The following is a 20,062-nucleotide window of genomic DNA, read 5'->3' on the forward strand; positions in this document are numbered from 1 at the left end:
TGATTTCTTCTCAAACTTTTGCATGAAAATGCTACTTTTTCTTGCTAGCTTACTACTTTACCGGTTAAGACCTCAAGGGTAAAATCTAAAGTTATAGATGGGTATTTGAAAATGAAAGATGAAAATAGCAATCAGTGACAACAACAGTGTAATTCTGCTTAACTTTAAAGAATAAAGAGTGGAATGCCAACATATAATTCAACTGATGATCAGAGTAAATGAGTGGCTAGATTAAAGACATAGAATGGGAGAAATGCCTATATTCAAAGCATAGAACTTCCTGATAGAACACATTACTGAAAAATACAATCTTTCCATGAGATGTTTAAAAGGGAACATATGATCATTTGGATTAAGTGGTTTTCAGAATTCTGCCTGAAGGCAAAGGATAGAATTAGTTGCTATGATAACTTTACTTTTCTGAAATTATCAAGTGTAACATTGTTAACAATGATCACATTATTTAAACTAAGCACAATAACCATGTGCACCTAATGATGATTATATGTGAAAACAATTTTCTCTTTTTCTGCTGCACCTGAAAATGGTTTTTAAAATCTGTTCAATGTTTCCATGGGTAAGTAGTAAAAGATTTAAGTGGTAATATGAATATGTTATAAAATTATTTATGAATATTAATATTCAAAAGAAGATATTAGTAAAATGTGAGATTTTGCATCATTTTGCATCTTACATATAGCTTATGAGGCTGAAATTTAGCAAGCTTATCTGATTTGTAATAGTGTAAAGACATCCACACTAATTTTTAAGACAGAAAATCATCTTGTGTTTTTTCTTATGGATTTAGAGTCAACAGATTAGGATCGTTTCACGCTTAATTCTGTAAAATAAATCAAAATGCCATTAGGGTTACATGGTCTAGGAAAATCAGGAAAGTGCCTCATCATTTAACATGCTTTTAACCCCATTAGGGTTACATGGTCTAGGAAAATCAGGAAAAGTGCCCTCATCATTTAACATGCTTTACAGGTATACATTTGAGGGTTATTGATTTTTTGCACTGATGTAAATTTCAGAAGAGGTAAGTATAATTTAATGCAGATTATTGTGGAATTAGATATTAGAATTCCATTTATAGTTGTGACTGTGTAAGATCACGGATGTATATCATAGATCATTTTCATAATAACTTTAGGGGGAATGAATATTAAAATTTTCCAAGATAGGTTTGTTTAATGTACAATTAATTTCTGTCACTAAACAAGGCAGTGTAACAGTCCAATTTAGTAATTTATTTCTATTTGTTATTCTTTATATAATAGATAATAACACTGCCATGCCAGTTAAACTGAGTAAAGCTATTAGAGAAGCAGAATAAAAACTGGAAAATCTTTGAGTGATATATCCTGAGGAGCTTTTTCTTTTTTATATAATAATGTGGAAAAGAGAATGCTTTAAAACAGAATGACCAACATGCCATGTTATGTGTTATATTTTTTTAGAGAAAATGAATTGTATAAACTTCAATTTCATCTTCTATTCATAGGTATATGGCACTGATGAGATGAAATTGTGTGCAGCAACACAGTTATTCAAGCTAAAAGAACCACATTTTGTCCAACTGAAATCAAAAGATATTTGAAACTTTCACCAGCTATTCCTTTCTTCTCTTAATCTTTGACCAGTGCCATTAATTAATAAGAAACCAGTTGTCATGCTATATTTTCATGCAATGATTCTGATTTTTCTTCTCCTCTGAATGAAAGAGAAGTGAGATGTGAAATAGCAAGATGTTAGGTATAGATAGATGATAGATAGAAAGAGTTAGAGATATGGATATATAAAGAAAGCTATAGAGACAAAAGGCAGCCAAAAGTCCTACCCAAAACACCAAATACTTTAGAAGATAATTATCCAGGCACAGAAGAGTGGTAAAAATGGTTAACATGGCCCCCCTCACAATAGCATTTTCATTGTGCAAGTTCATATACTTCACCACATTTTAAATAAATGTTCTTTCTTGCAAGACAAATACATGTCATCTTAGAATTAAACCAATGCTTGGTTTTGAGGCTTACACATTAACATCTGTAGACAATTTATCCAATTTTTCTCAATTTTCTTAGTTTCCACCTAAATACTACCTTAAGAAGAAATATTTTGTCATTTACTTAAACAATCAAGTCTCAAACTTATGAACAGAATAAAATGGAATTTGGAAATCATTTTTCCTCACAGAAACAATGCCATAAATTTTTTCCCTGGGTAGTACCCAAAAGTTTTGGAATCTGTAACAGAACCCAATTTTGAAACAATTTTTATTAGCCTGGGTCCTGGTAGCGGGAAGGACAGTGAGATAGAAAAAAAAAAGGAGTTTTCCAGTAATCTTGGGCATAAAACTAACCCTATACCAGATTTTAAAATGTGGAACTTATCACCAATGCCATCAACACTATTACATGAATGTACTTTGTAGATACTATATGGTATTATATATGCTAACTAATATATCCCTCATAGCAACTCTGAGAAGTAGAAATCATTATTTCTATTTTACATTGAATAAAATAGGTACAAAATGTAATTTATCTCAGTTCACACAGATAGAAATTTCCACTGACTCAATCCAAAGTCTGTGCAACTTGGGTTTAAGATAGACAGCCCTTGTCATTCTAGAGGTGTCTACATTTAAAGGGGGAGTTTGCACACACACACTCACACACACACACACACACACACATACATGTGCATATATATGTATATATACAAACTTCAGGTAAGGTTATTAAGTGAGGTGTCAGAACACACAGGATCTTTTAGTTTGGCATTGTAATGTTCAATTAAGCCTATCTCAGGTATCTGAGATATCACTTCCCCTATGTTATTCCTGTTGGGATAAGAAAGTAAATATTTAAGAAAAGGACAAGAGAAGAGTTATCAGGATTCAAAAAAGGTCAAAAGCCATGTAACACCACATCCCAGTGGTGCCATCATTTTTTTTTTTTTTTTGCCTGGAGCTCTTCTGGCTCAGAATTCTTGAGACCAGACCCCACCCTACTTTTACAGGCTGCAGGTGGGCTTCAGGTGGGGAAATTCATCTCATTATGATTCCAGATGATGCGTTTCAGGCAGGCCATCATAGCTATCCCTTTCAGCGAGAGCTTGAGAGAAATTCTGAATGATAAGATCCCCTCTTGATCTTCTTCTCTCAGCAAAGGTTCAAAACTACTTGAAAAAGTTTATGCTCAGAGAGGTCTGAAGCTCCAGGAAACCAAGACGCCATGAAACCCTGGTGGATCTCCAAGGAGAGTTTAAGCTAGCTGGCTCCTGGCTGTCAACCAGCTTCCAAATAACCCCCTTGACAGGCCTGTGCAGCTGTTTTATGTTTCCATATGACCTTGCCAGAGGTCCCTCCCCTTAAACAGACCTAGCTTCCACAATTAGTGCAGACTTTAGTTAGTTATGGAATACATTAAGTCCCAAAGGCCTCGTGGAGCTGTTTGCACCACTTTGCAATCTTTCCAGGACCTCAGATTATACTGTAAGTGTAAATTAAGGAAATGTCACAATTCAGTGGTTCTGATTGGAACAGGCAACATGGCAATATCTTATGCCCCATTTTCACTGCTTTTCTTGGCCTCAATTTGATGATTTTACCACCCTGAAAGCTAAATTCTGTATTCTTAAAATCATGCTTTAGAAAGGATTTTTCTTTTCCATTCCTGAATGTGCCTGGTTCTTCTTACCCTCAGGTAAAAAAGCAAAAATGGACTAATCAATTTTCTCTTTTGACATTAAAATCTTTCAGGAATTTATTTGCATGCACCTGGCCAAAATGTAAATACCATCAAACACCTATATCATTTTGTTTCTTTACTTAAAATTACTTAATAGTTTCATTTAATAAAATACAAAACCAGATGAAGTCAAGTTATTTACCCAAAAGTTCAGAACATACATTTCACAGCTGGTGGGAAAGAAAATAAGAGGGCTGAGAAAGGCACTCCTTTAGCCAGCATCCAAAGTCAGTTAGAGATCACATTTTCTAGAAAACCTAAAATGTATTGTAAACAGTTGTTATTTCATATTTATCCATGATTTCCATTGTTCTTCTGAAGAATTCAAGCTTTGTTTTGGTGTTCTCTCTCTCTCTCTCTAATTCTGGCACTTTCCATCACTGTGAGCCCTTTTCCCTTGAGGCTTCTCCTTATCTTTACAGGGTTGGGTTTCCAGCCATGTGTCTCAGTTGAATGCCAGTGCCTAACGTAACACCTGACACACAGAACCTCAATGAACCTTTGTTGAATGAATTTTGGAAACTGAACAATGAAACCTGTGATGGTAGAGGAAATAATGAAAGTCCAGAAATGCGGAAACCAGTTAAATGAACAAGATTTGATAATGATGATGATAATAATTTTGGTAGTTGGCTTTTGATGATTTTCTTGCCCAGCATCTATTAGCTTTAAAAAGATAATATTTTGGTTTAATTTAATCACCACACTATCAGGCATCATTAACTCTATTTTACCAGATGAATAAACTGAGGATTTGAGAGTAAAGTAATATGTCCACAGTCATGTGGATAATAAATACACATTTTACTGAGATTAATACACATGTCTGGACACCACCAAAATTAATGCCCTCCACCCTCACTTCCACTCTGGGCTTCCATTTTCTCATCTATTAGATGTAGACATTTTAATAGTTAGTAAAATCTTTTCCAGCTTTAAGATGTTCCAATAATTAAATGACACACATTTTAAAAAAATGTGTAATTCAGTTACTTTTGCTTGTTGATTTAAATCCTGCAAGAGACAAAGTAATGCTTGGGACATTGGGGAATGGTTGAACCTTGCTGTACTTTTTCAGATCCACCTAAAACTAGGGTTAGCCTGGTCTTTTTACAGCAGTCAACATTACTGAGTACTTACCATGTGTCAAACACTTTGCTGAAAGTTTAAATATATTATTTCAGGTAAATCTCATGAAGCATGAGGAAACCAAGCTTGCCTTGCCCAAGGTCATACAGTTGATATGTGGTAGATATATCAAACTCAGGTATATATAATTCGGAAGCTTATTTTAAATTTGAGGTTATATTGCTTCTGCATTCCAATTTTATCTTATTCATCTATATACATTTAAAGTAATTTAAAGCCATCTCATTCTTTTAAATAAAAACCATGGGATATAGATCAGACATCTTTACTTTTTTGTTAGCATGTACACCAGTGCCACATATGTGATAACAAATATCTCATGATATATTCTTGTCAGTGCAATTAAATAACTTTGGGTCACTCTTGGTCACAAGCCCATGAGCTACAAACTCTACTTTTATATTCCATTAGCTACTTCTTTCTGTCCAAAGTGGATAGACTAGACAGCATCAACAACAACAACAACAAAAATAGATGGTCCACTCTGCTATGCAGATGTGAAAACTGACCTGAAAAAAAATCTCCTTAGAGAAAACAGTACTTCAGTTGGTTATTGACATAGAAATCGTGCCTTACTACATATGGTGCCACCATTCGTTCTCTATTTTTAGAAGAGGTTTTTGACCCATTCCTGAGACATGATCTCAGAGACCCTATAAGAAATTAACTTTGATATTAGGATGAATTCAAGTTGTTACTCCCTACACTAGGACTGCCTAATTTTCATTTTTTGACTTTGACTAATATTATACATTATTATTTTTCTACTTGCATGCATGAAGCAAAAATTCACATAATTTTTCCTCTATATTTATCTTCTAGATGATATGACCTCCAAACTATGTGACAAGGGATTGTAGAAATGCTCAAGAAAGACCCATGTGGACTCTATAACTATTTGGGAGAGGAGCATATTTTAGAAGCTATAATTTTTGTTTAAATAAATATTAGTTCATTTTTATTTTAGCCAAGTACACATTTTGTAAAAAGAACACTAATAAGTTGGACTATTTTTCCCTAGCCAAATTCTTCACAATGAAATCCAACTGCAATATTCATTTAGAAATTTGATAATGCTCTCTTGTGCGAGTTTTAGGAATATTTGAAACCCCATTGCATATAAATTATATTATGGAAAAGCTGTATAAATATTGTATTATGGCACATGGTGTTCTAAGGATCTGTCAGGATTTCCTTTATACACTCCATTTTGAGTGGTGTATAAATCAGATGTAAAAATTCATGTTGGACTGAAACTCAGCACAAAAAGCCTCCTCCATAGGCAAATTTTTTTTTCAAAATGTGGTTTTAATTATGCTGGTCATTTGTAAGTTATAGAAGTGCGGAAAATATATTTGTGGTTTTGAAGGAGAGAGATTTTTTCCATTTTTATAACTCATTAGAAAACTTTACAGGCCTTTAGACCATTTTGTGGTTTCGTTCTTCTCAGGTTTTTCCCCTAAGCAATATTAAAACTTGAATGGTGCCCGCTATGAATCCGATAATTATTGTTCTGAATACAAATGTGTGTATGGATATATATAGTCATACATATCTTACACTAGGAGATGTTCCAACGATATCATGACTGGGGTAAAAGATGAGGCCTATCATGTCCATGCTCTAATCCTAGTATCAAGTTTGTTCTATAAAAGGAATTCCCTATCTAGACCAGAGTTCAGCCTGCATTGCTTATACTTTTAAAGCTGCTCCTTTAACTTGCAGAAAAATCCACTGAATAAAACATCACTTCTCTCATAATCCTTTTGACAATAAGGCTGTCTTTCCTAAGCTTTACTTTTTTTAGCTTATAATGTTGCAGCATGTTTAATAGTCACTGATGATTACTTCATTTGTAAAGTATTTGCTGTGTTTATGCTTAGATGTATAAATTAATTGTGTTAAATAATGGCGAACTTATTTAGTCTATATAGCTAATATGTAGCTTGAAATTTTTATAAACATATATTATTATTTTAGCATATATAGTGATAATGATTATATTATCTTTCTTAATATCATCAATTAAAGTCTGAGGAAATTTTATTTGGGCTAAGAATGTTGACATACTTCACAAAGCTAATTAAGCCAGTCTTTCAAATGACTTTAAATGATAACAAAACTAGAAATACATGTTTTAATGCTTCTACCTATATAGTGTGTTTAGTGCACTGATGAATTGGAATAACAAATTTAGTGGGTGTTATTTATCCAAGTATAATAGATGAAGGCATTAAGGCACAGAGAGGTTGAAATTGTCCCAACATCATACCATTTGTTTTAGGAACAATCCCTAAACCCAGAGAATCTGGTAAAAGATTCTAGTGTAATAGGGTTAAAAAGAAGAAGCAGAAGAAGAAGGGGTACTGTATGACACCCAGATTCTAAGCAGAATTCAATAAAAATTTATGACATTAGCTGGTAGAACAATGGGAACTTCCCCACTGGGATACTATGAGAAACAGAAGAGGTCTTTTTCTTCCTGAATGTTTTATCTAATAACTTAGGGTCATAGAAATTAGCCCATTACGCACTATAGAGAGAGCTCAACCATGTTTCTTTATTTCTCATATTAACAGGAGAGCAAGGTTGCTAATGAGGGGTCACAACCCAATTCTCTGATCTATATAGCTAAATAGTGTATTTCTATTTGGGTCATTTTTTTTTATTCTGCTCATAATATTACATTTGGTTATAATTATGAAATTTTACATGTAATTCATACATAACTCAAACACAATGCCTTTCTATTAGTTTATCATTAAAGTCTTAGTTCTTAAGATTTAATATTTATCATTCAAAATATCCCTGTATGACAATCAATCATTAAGAAATTTGTTGCAGTTTTTGGGGTAAGTGTACAAATTTCTGAGCACTAGGTATTCTGAGCACTTGAGACAGCATTTCTCTATTAATCTGAAACATTTTGAAGAAGAGCATAGACATTTAATAATACTGAAAATAAAAATATTTTAAGTTAAAAAATAGTTTTTACATGAAGAATATAAATGGCGTGGTTTGAGGTAAAGTAACATAATTCATTAGGCAAATAATATACACATTGCATTCCTTCCCATTTCTTACGTTATACCCATATTTTATCCTTACATTTAAGAGAAGAGTTAACCCAGTACTATTAACTGAATAACATTGACCTTGTTAAAGCCTGGCACCATTGTTTTATACATAACAATCACTGTATTTTTAAACACAATAGCTACTTCTTGGAACATATGAAATAAAAAATAACATTAAAAAGCTTTAAGATTATGAATAGTAAAAAATATAAGATATATCCTCACCTTGATTTTACCTTTAAGCAGCCTTTTATTTGTCTATTAGATGCTTCTTCCCGTTGTTTTACAGGTTCCAGCTCTTGTTCTTTCTTTTGGCAAACCAACGTATAATTTATGCCGTTATTATTTGACCAAAATGTACCAACAGAAGTTTCATAACGTATACAAAACTCAATTCTGCCACCGTCTTTTTGATAAGGAGGAACCAAAGAAATCTTAAAGGAGAATTGGTCAGTTTCACCATCACATGAATTAGGAACATATTCTGCTAAAATGTCATAATGCGTCTGCCAGTCATCTAAGGACATTCTCACATATACCAACTTCTCAAAAGAAATATTCAGAACTCGAATAATGCCCTTCATAGTTGTAGACCCGGGAAGAAACTCAGTTGACTCCAGCATTGCTTTCTGTACTTGAAGCTGTTGCATAAGATCTTCTTTTGTAGAAGGCAAGTCAAATAGTTGAGATAAAATATATTCTTCTTTGTGGAAAACATCTTTCCCTAAATCAAAATTAGTTGAAATGCCCGGTAAATCCCAGCAGTCAAATTCTTTAACAGACACAAGATTGAATCCAAGGGTGTCAGCAAATGAAACTCTTCTTGTACCTGAAGATGGGGTGTCCAGGTACATGTCTTCACAAGAATCAGAACCTCGCCTACTAAGCTGAGGCGAGAAACCAGGTTTGAAGGTAGTTTTAACTTCTTCATCTTCGGAAAGGGAAACAGGCAAATTAGGAACTTCTAAAGAGTTATCTTTGCTAATCTGACTAGGTTCTTCAGAAGGCTCCATTGGGCTTTCTGATATCAAATAAGAGGGAACTGTACAACTAGTAGAGGCTGATATTTGAGATACTGAGGGTTAAAATAAGTATAATGTTACTGTTGACATTGCAAAAAGGAGTCAGCTCTATAAATAGGTCAGGTGGTGTGTAAACTATGCTAGCCTGCCTCCAAAGGCCTTTAATATGATAGCAACCATGTTACTCTCGCCAGTAATGTTTCAGATTTAACTCTCAGTTTTTAAAGTGGCATTTGTTTATGAGCTAAATTCCAAAGAGACATTTTTCAATTGTTTCTTGAGGTGTTTGAAATTTTGAAATGCTAAAATAAAAATATGACTTTAATTGATTAATATTAAAAATTAAAAAAACAACCTGGAGCATTTATTCAAAAGAAAACAAAAGTGCATTCCAATACTAAATATGTGGTTTGAGCTAAATCTATCTATTGTAGCATGCAAGAGCAGACAGGAGGATAAGAACATGTATAGAGCTGAAAAGATCCAGAACCTAATAGCTATAATTGATCAAGGAACTAATGTAAAATGAACACTATAAAAGAATGAAATATAAGTGCTAAGAGTTCAGAGGAAGGAAACGAGACTGAGGGAGAAGTTATCATTTGACATAAATTATGAAGGGTAGGTAGAATTTGGACATGAGTGTTGGGGAGATACTTGTAAAAGAAATAGCCCGAGCCAAAGCATAGAACAAAGAACTGGTCAAATCTGTTACTTTAAACATTAGTAGGTTTATTGTAATTAGGCCATAGGGAAATATATGCAAGTAATGTGTTATTGACTTGAAAATATAAGTGGGCAAAGGTAAGCCTAGCCAGTGAGTAAAACATTTATGTAGAATAAAGTGTTCCTCTTTAGTAAATTTCCATCTTATACTCCCAAAGATGAAGTTGATAACATGAGACTTTTTAAAAAACTTTTCTTATTGTGTAATATAACAAAACAAAGAAATAAAAAAGCAATAATTTTCAAAGCACTCTTCAAAAAGTGATTACAAAATAGATCCAAGAGTTGGTCGTGGGCTACCATACTCTCCTCTCATATTTTTCCTTCTAGCTGTTCCAGAATATAGGAGGCTAGAGGGCATAAATACTTTTTATCATCACAATTGACTTTTTTATTTCCTTCTTTTTGTGTGAAAAATAACATATATACAAAAAAAAGCTATAAATTTCCAAGCACAGCACCACAATTAGCTGTAGAACATATTTCAGAGTTTGACATGGGTTACAATTTCACAATTTTAGGTTTTTACTTCTAGCTGCTCTAAAATACCGGAGACTAAAAGAGGTATCAATTTAATGATTCAGCATTCATATTCATTTGTTAAGTGTTATCTTCTATATATAATTCCACCATCACCTTTGATCTTTCCATACCTCTTTGTAGGGGTGTTTGTACTGTGGCAATTCTAAATTTTTTATATTGGAAAGGTCTGTCACTGATATGGGGTAGGGAGAGGGAACTATTGATGTTCTGGAGAGGCTAGGCTAGGTTTCAGGACTTATCTGTACCAGGAACCCACCTGGAGGTTATTGAGTTCAGGAAAGTTCCTCTAGTGCCTGGAACCCTTGTGAAATCTTATAAATTGCCCTAGATATTCTTTAGGATTGGCTGGAATGATCCTGGTTGGGGATTGGCAGGTTATGATAGGTAGCAAGGTCTACCTGAAGCTTGTATAAGAGCAACCTCCAGAGTAGCCTCTCAACTGTATTTGAACTCTCTCTGCCACTGATACTTGATTAATTACACTTCTTTCCCCCCATTTAGTCAGGATGTAATTGTTGATCCCATGGTGCCAGGTCTGGATTTATCCCTGGGAGTCCTCTCCCACTTCACCAGGGAGACTTTCAGCCCTGGATGTCATGTCCCATGTAGTGGAGGAGGGCAATGATTTCCCTTACAGAGTTGGGCTTAGAGAAACTGAGGCCACATTTGAGCAACAACAGAGGTTGTAACTCTTAGGCATGCCTGTAGGTAGTCTAAGCTTCTATGCTACCTACATAAGCTTCACAAGAGTAAGCCTGATGATCGAGGGCATGGCCTATTGATTTGGGTGTCCCTAAACTTTGACACAGTATCAGGGGATTCCCCGATGGTAAGGCTTAATAGTTCCATAGTCTTTCTCCCCTCCCTCAGGGGACTTTGTCAATACTTTTTGATTATCTGGGTAATATACTCAAGGATGCTTCCAGGCATTACAATAATCTATACAAGATTAAAGGATGTCTTTCTCAGTCTGTGCTCCCTGTGTTTCAGTTGTTCAAATAAGCTATACAGATACTTTGAATTAAATTATATACTGCAAAAAATTTCACTCCCAGATCAAATAAACTTTTCTTCCATTGGTCTCAAAGAGTATGTATGATTCTGAAATATAGACACTGTCTTCCTTACCCCTATATTCTGAATTACTTTAACCCCAACCTGTTCAGCTTTATTCTTATCTCTAAATATCAGGTTATATATATAAAACAGCCTTTCAAAATCCAGAAATAATAATTACCACTCTGGACTTAAAGTGTTTGCTCTAAGAGCTTATAATCTAGGCCCCTGTTTTTGTATAAGCATTTTCTAAAGGTGACCATACCATCGTTGTGTTTTTGTTTCTGGCTTATTTTGTCTCATTCAAATGTCCCACATATTCATTCACATCGTTGCATGTGTCACAACATTGTTCCTTTTTGTAGCAACACAGCCTTCATTCATAAGTATACACCATCGTTCGCCATTCTATTTCTCCATCAGTGCATCCTTCAGTGACAGGCATTCATATCATGTAGAGGGCCCAAAGTCCATAGTCCATCAACATTCTCAGTCCAGACAATTTCATTGTTCCCAAGAGACAGAAAACCAATCAACACAACCTCAGCAAATAGGAAATCTAAACCTCCTCTTAACTCTTGCCCCTTACCCCACTGTTTACCTCTTCTGTGGTAGTGCTGATGGTTTCCTATTGCGCATAGCTCATAACATGCAAGAGCAGATTTCCCCCTGTACCCTGGACTTAAACACTCTTTATACAAGAATCATATCTCTAAAGTAATTCTTACCAGAACTCATTCATATTGCTAGTGTGAGTCAGACACGTGGGTCTATACAGCCTCTTTCAATCTTGTTGATTTTCAATATGGTAATATTACTTCTAGACCCACTAGAGAATCACCTTCACTCCTATCTATTCCCTTACATTGGAATTCAACCTCATTAGCTAATGGTTCACCAATCTCTAGCTTCTGTGTATCTCTAAGTCGCTTGTCTTCTGTATAATAAATCTCTGATTATACCTTTATGCTGGTCATAATAGTGAAATTGTACAGTATCTGTCTTTTTGTGTCCAGCTAATTTCACTCAGCATTATGTCTTCAAGGCTCATCCATCTTGTCATGTGCTTCAGGACATTATTTTGCTTACTCTGCATACTATTCCATCGTATGTATATACAACATTTTGTTGATCCACTCATCTGTTGACGGGCATTGGCTTTGTTTCCATCTTTTGGCGATTGTGAATAATGCAGCTGGGAACATCGGTGTGCAAATGTCTGCTTGTGTCACTGCTTTCAGCTCTTCTGGGTTTATACTAAGTAGTACTATTGCTGTGTCATAGGGCAGCTCAATATTTAGTTTCCTAAGGAACCACCAAACAGTCTTCCATAGTGGCTGCAGCACTGTACATTCTGAACAGCAGTGCATAAGTGTCCCAGTTTCTCCTCATCCTCTCCAACATTTAAAGTTTCCTGATTGTTTAATAGCAGCCATTCTTATCTCATTGTAGTCTTGACCTGCATTTCCCTTATAGCCAGTGAAAATGAGCATTTCTTCATGTGCTTTTAAGCCATCTGTATTTGCTCTTCAGACAAATGCCTATTCATATCTTTAGCAATTTTATAACTGGATTGTTTGTTGTTTTGTTGTTGAGTTATATGATTTCTTTGTATACAGGACATCAAAACTTTGTCTGATACGTGATTTCCAAATATTTACTCCCGTTGAGTTGGTTGCCTCTTCACCTTTTTGACAAAATCTTTTGAGGTGCAGAAGCATTTGATTTTGAGGAGTTCCCATTTATCTAGTTTTTATTTTGTTGCTTGTGCTTTGGGTGTAAAGTTTAGGAAGCTACCTCCTATTACTAGGTCTTGAAGATGTTTCCCTACATTTTCTCCTAGAAGCTTTACGGTGCTAGTTCTTATATTTAGGTGTTTGATCCACTTTGAGTTAATTTTTGTGTAGGGTGTAAGATTGGGTCCTCTTTCATTTTCTTGGCTATAGAGATCCAGTTCTTTCATGCCCAATTATTGAAAAAACTATTTTGTCCCAGTTTAGAAGATATGGGGGCCTTGTCAAAAATCAGTTGACCATAGATTTGGGGGTCTATTTCTACACTCTCAATTCAATTCCATTGGTCAGTGCTTCTATCTTTGTGCCAGTACCATGCTGTTTTGACCACTGTGGTTTTATAATAGGATTTAAAGTCAGGGAGTGTTAATCCTCCCATTTCATTCTTTTTTAGGATGCTTCTAGCTATTTGGGGTCTTTTTCCCTTCCAGATGAATTTGGTAGTTAGCTTTTCCAAATTTTGATTGGTACTGCTTTGAATCTGTAGATCAATTCGAGGAGAATTGACATCTTAACTCTACTTAGCCTTCCCATCCATGACAGGGAATGTCTTTCCACTTATTTAGATCTCCTTTGATTTCTTTTAGCAATGTTATGTAAGTTTCTGTGTACAAGTCCTTTATGTCCCTATTTCAGTTCATTCCTAAGTATTTGATTCTTTTAGTTGTTATTTTGAATGGAATTTTTTCCTTAACTCAACTTCAGCTAAGTCATTGCATGTGTATAGAAATGTTACTGATTTTTGCACATTAATTTTATGTCCTGCCACCTTGCTGAATTTATCAGCTCATGTAACTGTTCTGTAGATTTCTCAGGATCTTCCAAGTATAGTATCATGTCATTGGCAAATAATGAGAATTTTACTACTTCCTTTCCAATTTGGATTCCTTTTAGTTTTTTGTCCTTCCTGATTGCTCTAGCTAGAACTTCTAACACAATGTTGAATAATAGTGGTGATAGTGGGCATCCTTGTCTTGTATCTGATCTTAGGGGAAAGGCTTTCAGTCTCTCTCCATTGAGTATGATGATGGTTATCAGTTTTTCATTTATTTCCTTTATCATATTGAGGTAGTTACCTTTGATTCCTATCTTTTGGAGTGTTTTTATCAGAAAAGGATGCTAAATTTTGTCAAATGGTTTTTCAGCATCAATTGAGATGATCATGTGATTTTTCCTTTTTGATTTGTTAATGTACTGTATTACATTAATTGATTTCTTGTGTTGAACCATCCTTGCATACCTGTTATAAACCCCACTTGGTCGTGGTGTATAATTCTTTTAATATGTTGTTGGATTCAATTTGCTAATATTTATTGAGAATTTTTGCATCTATGTTTATTAGGGAGATTGGCCTGTAGTTTTCCTTTCTTATAGCATCTTTACCCAGTTTTAGTATTTAAATGATATTAGCTTCATAAAATGAGCTAGATAGAGTTCCTTTTTCTTCAATTTTTTGGAAAAGTTTGAGCAGAATTGGTGTTAGTTCTTTCTGGAATGTTTGATAAAATTCCCCTGTGATGCCATCTGGCTCTGGGCTTTTCTTTGTAGGAAGATTTTTGATGACTGATTGAATCTCTTTACTTGTGATTGGTTTGTTGAGATCCTCAATTTTTTCCTGAGTCACTGTAGCTTGTTTGTGTGTCTCCAGGAATTTGACCATTTCATCTAAGCTGTTTAGTTTGTTGGCATATAGCTGTTCATAATATCCTCTTATGATTTATTTCTTTACAGTCTGTGGTAACACACCCCTTCTCATTTCTGATTTTGTTTAGCTACATCCTCTCTCTTTTTTTCTTTGTCAGTCTTGCTAGTGGCTCATCAATTTTATTGATTTTCTCAAAGAATCAGCTTTTGGTTTTATTGATTCTTTCTATTGTTCTTTTGTACTCCCATTCATTTATCTCGGTTTTAATCTTTGTTATTTCTCTTCTCCTATTTGCTTTGGAGTTAGTTTGCTGTTCTTTCTCAAGTTCCTCCAGGTTTGCTGTTAAGTCCTCAATTTTTGCTCTTTCTTGTTTTTCAATATAGGCATTTAAGGCAATAAATTTCCCCCTCAGCAAAGCCTTTGCTGCATCCCATAAGTTCTGATAAGTTGTATTCTCATTGTCATTCAGCTCCAGATAGCTGCTGATTCCTCTAGCAATTTCTTCTTTGACCACTGGTTGTTTAAGAGTGTGTTATTTAATCTCCATATATTTGTGAATGTTCTCATTCTTTGGTAGTTATTGAGATCCAGCTTCATCCCATTGTGATCAGAGAAAGTGCTTTGAATAATTTCAGTGTTTTTAAATTTATAAAGACCTGTTTTGTGCCCCAGCATATGATCTATCCTGGAGAATGTTCCATGAGCACTAGAGAAGAATGTATATCCTTGTGCTTTGGGGTGCAATGACCTATATATGTCTGTTAGGTCTAATTCACTTAATCAAGTTACTTAACTTCTCTATTTCCTTGTTGATCTTCTGTCTGGCTTTTCTATCTGTAGAGGACAATGGTGTATTGAAGTCTCCTACTATTATTGTTGAAACATCTATTACTCCCTTTAGTTTTGCCAATGTCTGTCTTATGTACTTTGGAGCTCCTTGATTGGGAGCATAAACATTTATGATTGTTGTTGGTGAAGATCAAACATTATGATCTTCTTGGTGAATTGACCCTTTAATTAGTATATTGTGTCCTTCTTTGTCTCTTATGATGTCTTTACATTATATTAGTATAGCTACTCCTGCTTTCTTTTGGTTACAACTTGCGTGGAAGATCTTTTTCCATCCTTTCACTTTCAATCTATTTGCATCCTTGTGTCTAAAATGAGTCTCTTGCAAGCAGCATATAGCTGGATTATGTTTCTTAATCCATTCTACCAGTCTGCATCTTTCAACTGGTAAGATTAATCTGTTAACATTCAAAGTTATTACTGAAAAGGTGTTTCTTGCTTCTACCATCTTGTCTTTTTTCTTTTATATGTCAGATCTACATATTCTTTTCCCTCTTTCTCTTTGTATTCTTTAAATTACCCTTAGTGGTACTTTTCAATTCTGTGTCCTCCTCCAGACCTCTCTCTCCTGTCTTTTTTTTCCAGCTGGCAGAACTCCTTTTAGTATTTCTTGTAGAGCTGATCTTTTGTTGACAAATTCTTTCAGGACTTCTTTGTCTGTGAAAGCTTTTAATTTCTCCCTCAATTTTAAAGGATTAAAGGATTTAAAGGATTTGGCTGGGACTTGTATATTTATGTCCTTTATGAGGGTTGGGAAGTTTTTCCCCTGTTCTGGTTTGCTAGCTGCTGGAATGCAACACACCAGAGACAGATTGGATTTTAATAAAAAGGGATTTATTTTGTTAGTTCTTCAGAGGAAAGGCAATTAACTTTCCACTGAGGTTCTTTCTTACATGGAAAGGCATAGGATGGTCTCTGCCTTTTCTCCAGGCCTCTGGGTTCCAACAACTTTCCCTGGGGTGATTTCTTTCTGCATCTCCAAAGGCTTGGGCTGAGATGCAAGTGCTGAGATGAGGTATGCTGAGCTGCTTGGGCTGTGCTATGTTGCACTTGCTCATTTAAGCACCAGTCAATTAAGTCAAATGTCATTCATTGCAGCAGACACACCTCCTAACCGACTGCAGATGTAATGAGAAACAGATGAAGTTCACGTACCATTGGCTCACGTCCGCAGCACAAAACTAGGCACATTCACCTGGCCAAGTTGACAACTGAATCTACCATATGTCCACCCCTTGTCAACTTGGCAACTACACACATCACCTTAAACAGGTACAAAAAATTTTCCTCTGTCTGTGTACCTGTGAATCTCAAAACAAGTTGTCTGGTGCCAATATGCAAAGGAAGGACAGTCACAAGATCCATAAGGAGAAACTGGAAGGAAAACCTGCAGGGCAAGCACCATTGGATTTCAAAGTCTGAAAGTCATTTATCCTTCAGCTTTAGAAAGTGGCAGCCCCACCTTTTCCAAGGGCCTATGCGGTGGCCCACCTCTTTCCAAATCAACCTCGGAAAACATTGAGGAGACCACCTTTATCTCAGCTCCACTCTCTCCAGGCATCAGGGCCATACCTAAGCTCGCTGCCATTTCTGGGGCACATGCTCAACCCCTCCATGTGGTGGCAGCCAGGCTCTCCCCAGTTCCCCCAAGGAGCATGATCTACCTTTACCAAGGCCTGAGGCTGCACAGCTCTTCCACTGCAATGAAATGGGAGACTCATCCTCTCTCTTCAGGGTAAACTCACCTTCTCCATGTATATGGGTGGGTCCACTCTTCTGGTTGAGGTTTCTTGGCTTCAGACATGAACTTCCATGGTCCTCATTCTGCAAACTCCAATCTCTTCCTTTTGTGTCCATCTTTGTCAAGGTTGGCAGTGATTCAGTTTACACCAACAGTCTCTTCAAGCACTCCAGGACTTCTCCATCATTCTCTTCACAGTTCCTACAAAATCTTCCCCTTAGCCATCCAAAAAAACATTCCAACATATCTGATATTTGCAAACCACAGCAGCACCCCACTCTCCTGTACCAAATCTGTTCTGGTTTGCCAGCTGCTGGAATGCAACACACCAGAGATGGATTGGATTTTAATAAAAGGGGATTTATTTTGTTAGTTCTTAAGAGGAAAGGCAGCTAACTTTCCACTGAGGTTCTTTCTTATGTGGGAAGGCACAGGATGGTCTCTGCTGGCCTTCTCTCCAGGCCTCTGGGTTCCAACAGCTTTCCCCAGGGTGATTTCTTTCTGTATCTCCAAAGGTCTGGGCTGAGCTGCGAGTGCTGAGATGAGGTATACTGAGCTGCTTGGGCTGTGCTATGTTGCACTCTCTCATTTAAGCACCAGTCAGTTAAGTCAAATGTCATTCATTGCAGCAGGCACACTCCTAGCTGACTGCAGATGTAATGAGCAACAGATGAGGTTCACGTACCATTGGCTCATGTCTGCAGCAACCAAACTAGGCACGTTCACCTGGCCAAGTTGACAACTGAATCCAGCTACTACACCCCCATTATATCCTCAGCTACTATTGCTAGCCCTTTACTCCTCTCTTCTCCTTCTGGGACACTAATGGTTCTTATATTTCTGTGGTTTGTTTTGTCTATCATTTCCCTGAGTTCCCATTAAAATTTTTCCATCTTTTTTGCCATTTGCTGTTTTGAGTCTTCAAAGTCAATTATCCTGTCCTCTATATCACTTATTCTTTCTTCTGTCTCTCAAATCTGGTTTTGTGTGCATGTAGTATTTTTTTTTTTTTTTTTTTTTGGTCAACAGAGTCTTTAATCTCTATGATTTCCACTACTTTTTCTATTTAGTCTTTCAAATTCCTCTTTGTGGTCTTCTACTGTCTTCCTGATCTCCTTTATGTCATTTGTATCCTGCTTATTTTATTAAGTAGAATTGTATGAACATCTTTGATTAGTTATTCCAATGTCTGTGTCTCCTCAGGTGTTTTAATTTGGTCAGTAGGCAAGGCTACATCTGTCTGCACTGAATTATGCTTAGTGATCTATCGTCTTCACCGCATCTAGATATCTTGATTGATTTACTTTGAGAATTGATTTCTTTCAGTAATCTAAAGCCTTGTGTTTACAGGATGGTTGTGCAGCAGGGAAAAGGGCACAGGGTAGAGCACTCAGTATGGTGATTTGTTTCTGGGCAGGTATGGGCGCAGGTTGGGGATGTTACACTGGTGCTTGTGAATGTGGGCACCCAGTGGCCAGGGAGGATGTAGTGTGTGGGTGCACCAGTCTAAGGAATGTAATCTTTGTGTGCACTGGTCTAAAGTATGTGGCCCTTTGCACACATATGTAGAGCTGTGGCATCAGGTCAGCATTATGCCTTCATGGATTTGGTGCAGATGTGACCCACTGTGCAGGTCGGTACTTTCTCAAAGCTGGGAAGTGAGGCTAAGGACTATGCACATGCGCACTTCTAGGACTGCTGTAACTTGCAGTTCCCAGAGCTGAAGGAAGTGATTGAGGGCCGTGCACATACGTGGGCCTGGGAGTGCCGTAAAGGGATGCACACTGAGCTCAGGGAGGACAGGTGAGAATGTGCAACACTATGGGCAGAGGATTGGGGGAGGGTAGCCTAGGTAAGGAGGTTAGAGTCCACAACATTTATGCACTTGTAACAGCCTGCAGGGAACAGGGAGGGGGAGGTAGTGCTAGGGAGGTGTGGAGGTAAGATGGGTTGGGCTGCACTTGGGGTGGTGGTGTGGGGCAGTCACATGCACTGGGGGTTGATGGGGTGGGGGCACCTGGAGGGTGGGGAATGGGAGTGGGTGAAGGGGTTCAGGTGCGTGGGGTGTGGGGTGAGTCGCCAGTCACGGGGCTGCACTGGTGAGGGTAGTGCACCCAAGGAATGTGGCCTGGCTTATTTCCTAGTTCTGTGTACCCGTCCATGCACTCCCGTGGGCTCCGCCACTCCACACCTCCACACCAGGCTCCAGCTTTCTGCCTCTCAGTTCCTCGGCCTCTGCAACCAGGGCTGCCACATATGGTGTAGAAGGCTCTCCCAGGTCAGCCACACTCCTGAATTGCTGCCTCAGTCACCCTTCTGTCCCTTTTCTAACTTTTCCATGGAGCAGGGCTAATCTCAAGCAGCTCTAGTTGGCCGTCTTCCCAGAAGTCTCCAATAACATGAGATTGTAAAACATGACATGAGTTTTAATGCTTCAGATTTTTTAGTCTTTCATGCATTTTTGGTGTGAGTATGAAGCACCAACTTTGGGAGTGGTAAATTGGTACAAATCTATAAAAATTTTAAATGCACACATTCTTTGTCCAGAAATGCCCTTGCCAGAAACTTGCCTTATCGGTATGGGACATGTATGCAAAGTTAATGCAATAATATGTTTTAAAAGAATTGTTTATTTTAAAAATTCTGGAAATTATCTAAATTCTAATCAATAGATAAATGGATAAAAAATGTTATGCCTATTCA

General features: G+C 36.7%; 1 protein-coding gene and 1 long non-coding RNA gene across 6 annotated transcripts in view; one reads left to right on the top strand and one right to left on the bottom strand.

The window, feature by feature from the left end:
- PPP1R3A (protein phosphatase 1 regulatory subunit 3A) overlaps positions 1–9,107 on the bottom strand; it is a 37,658-nt gene extending 28,551 nt beyond the window's left edge. Inside the window, exon 1 of the mRNA XM_077112972.1 lies at positions 8,210–9,107. Within this exon, the coding sequence (XP_076969087.1) occupies positions 8,210–8,997 (788 nt within the window). The 5' untranslated portion in view covers positions 8,998–9,107. The remainder of the gene's footprint in view (positions 1–8,209) is intronic.
- The window catches only part of LOC143644274 (uncharacterized), a 262,187-nt gene that overhangs the window by 138,317 nt on the left and 103,808 nt on the right, over positions 1–20,062 (top strand). Inside the window, exon 4 of one of the 5 annotated variants that reach the window (XR_013156646.1) lies at positions 8,274–9,058. The exons of the other annotated variants lie outside the window; for them this stretch is intronic. This is a non-coding gene — a long non-coding RNA (uncharacterized LOC143644274). Of the gene's footprint in view, positions 1–8,273; positions 9,059–20,062 lie in introns of those variants that run through there. 5 annotated transcript variants of the gene reach the window in all.

Source organism: Tamandua tetradactyla, chromosome 1 (genome assembly GCF_023851605.1).
Source record: "Tamandua tetradactyla isolate mTamTet1 chromosome 1, mTamTet1.pri, whole genome shotgun sequence".
Lineage (NCBI taxonomy): Eukaryota > Metazoa > Chordata > Mammalia > Pilosa > Myrmecophagidae > Tamandua > Tamandua tetradactyla.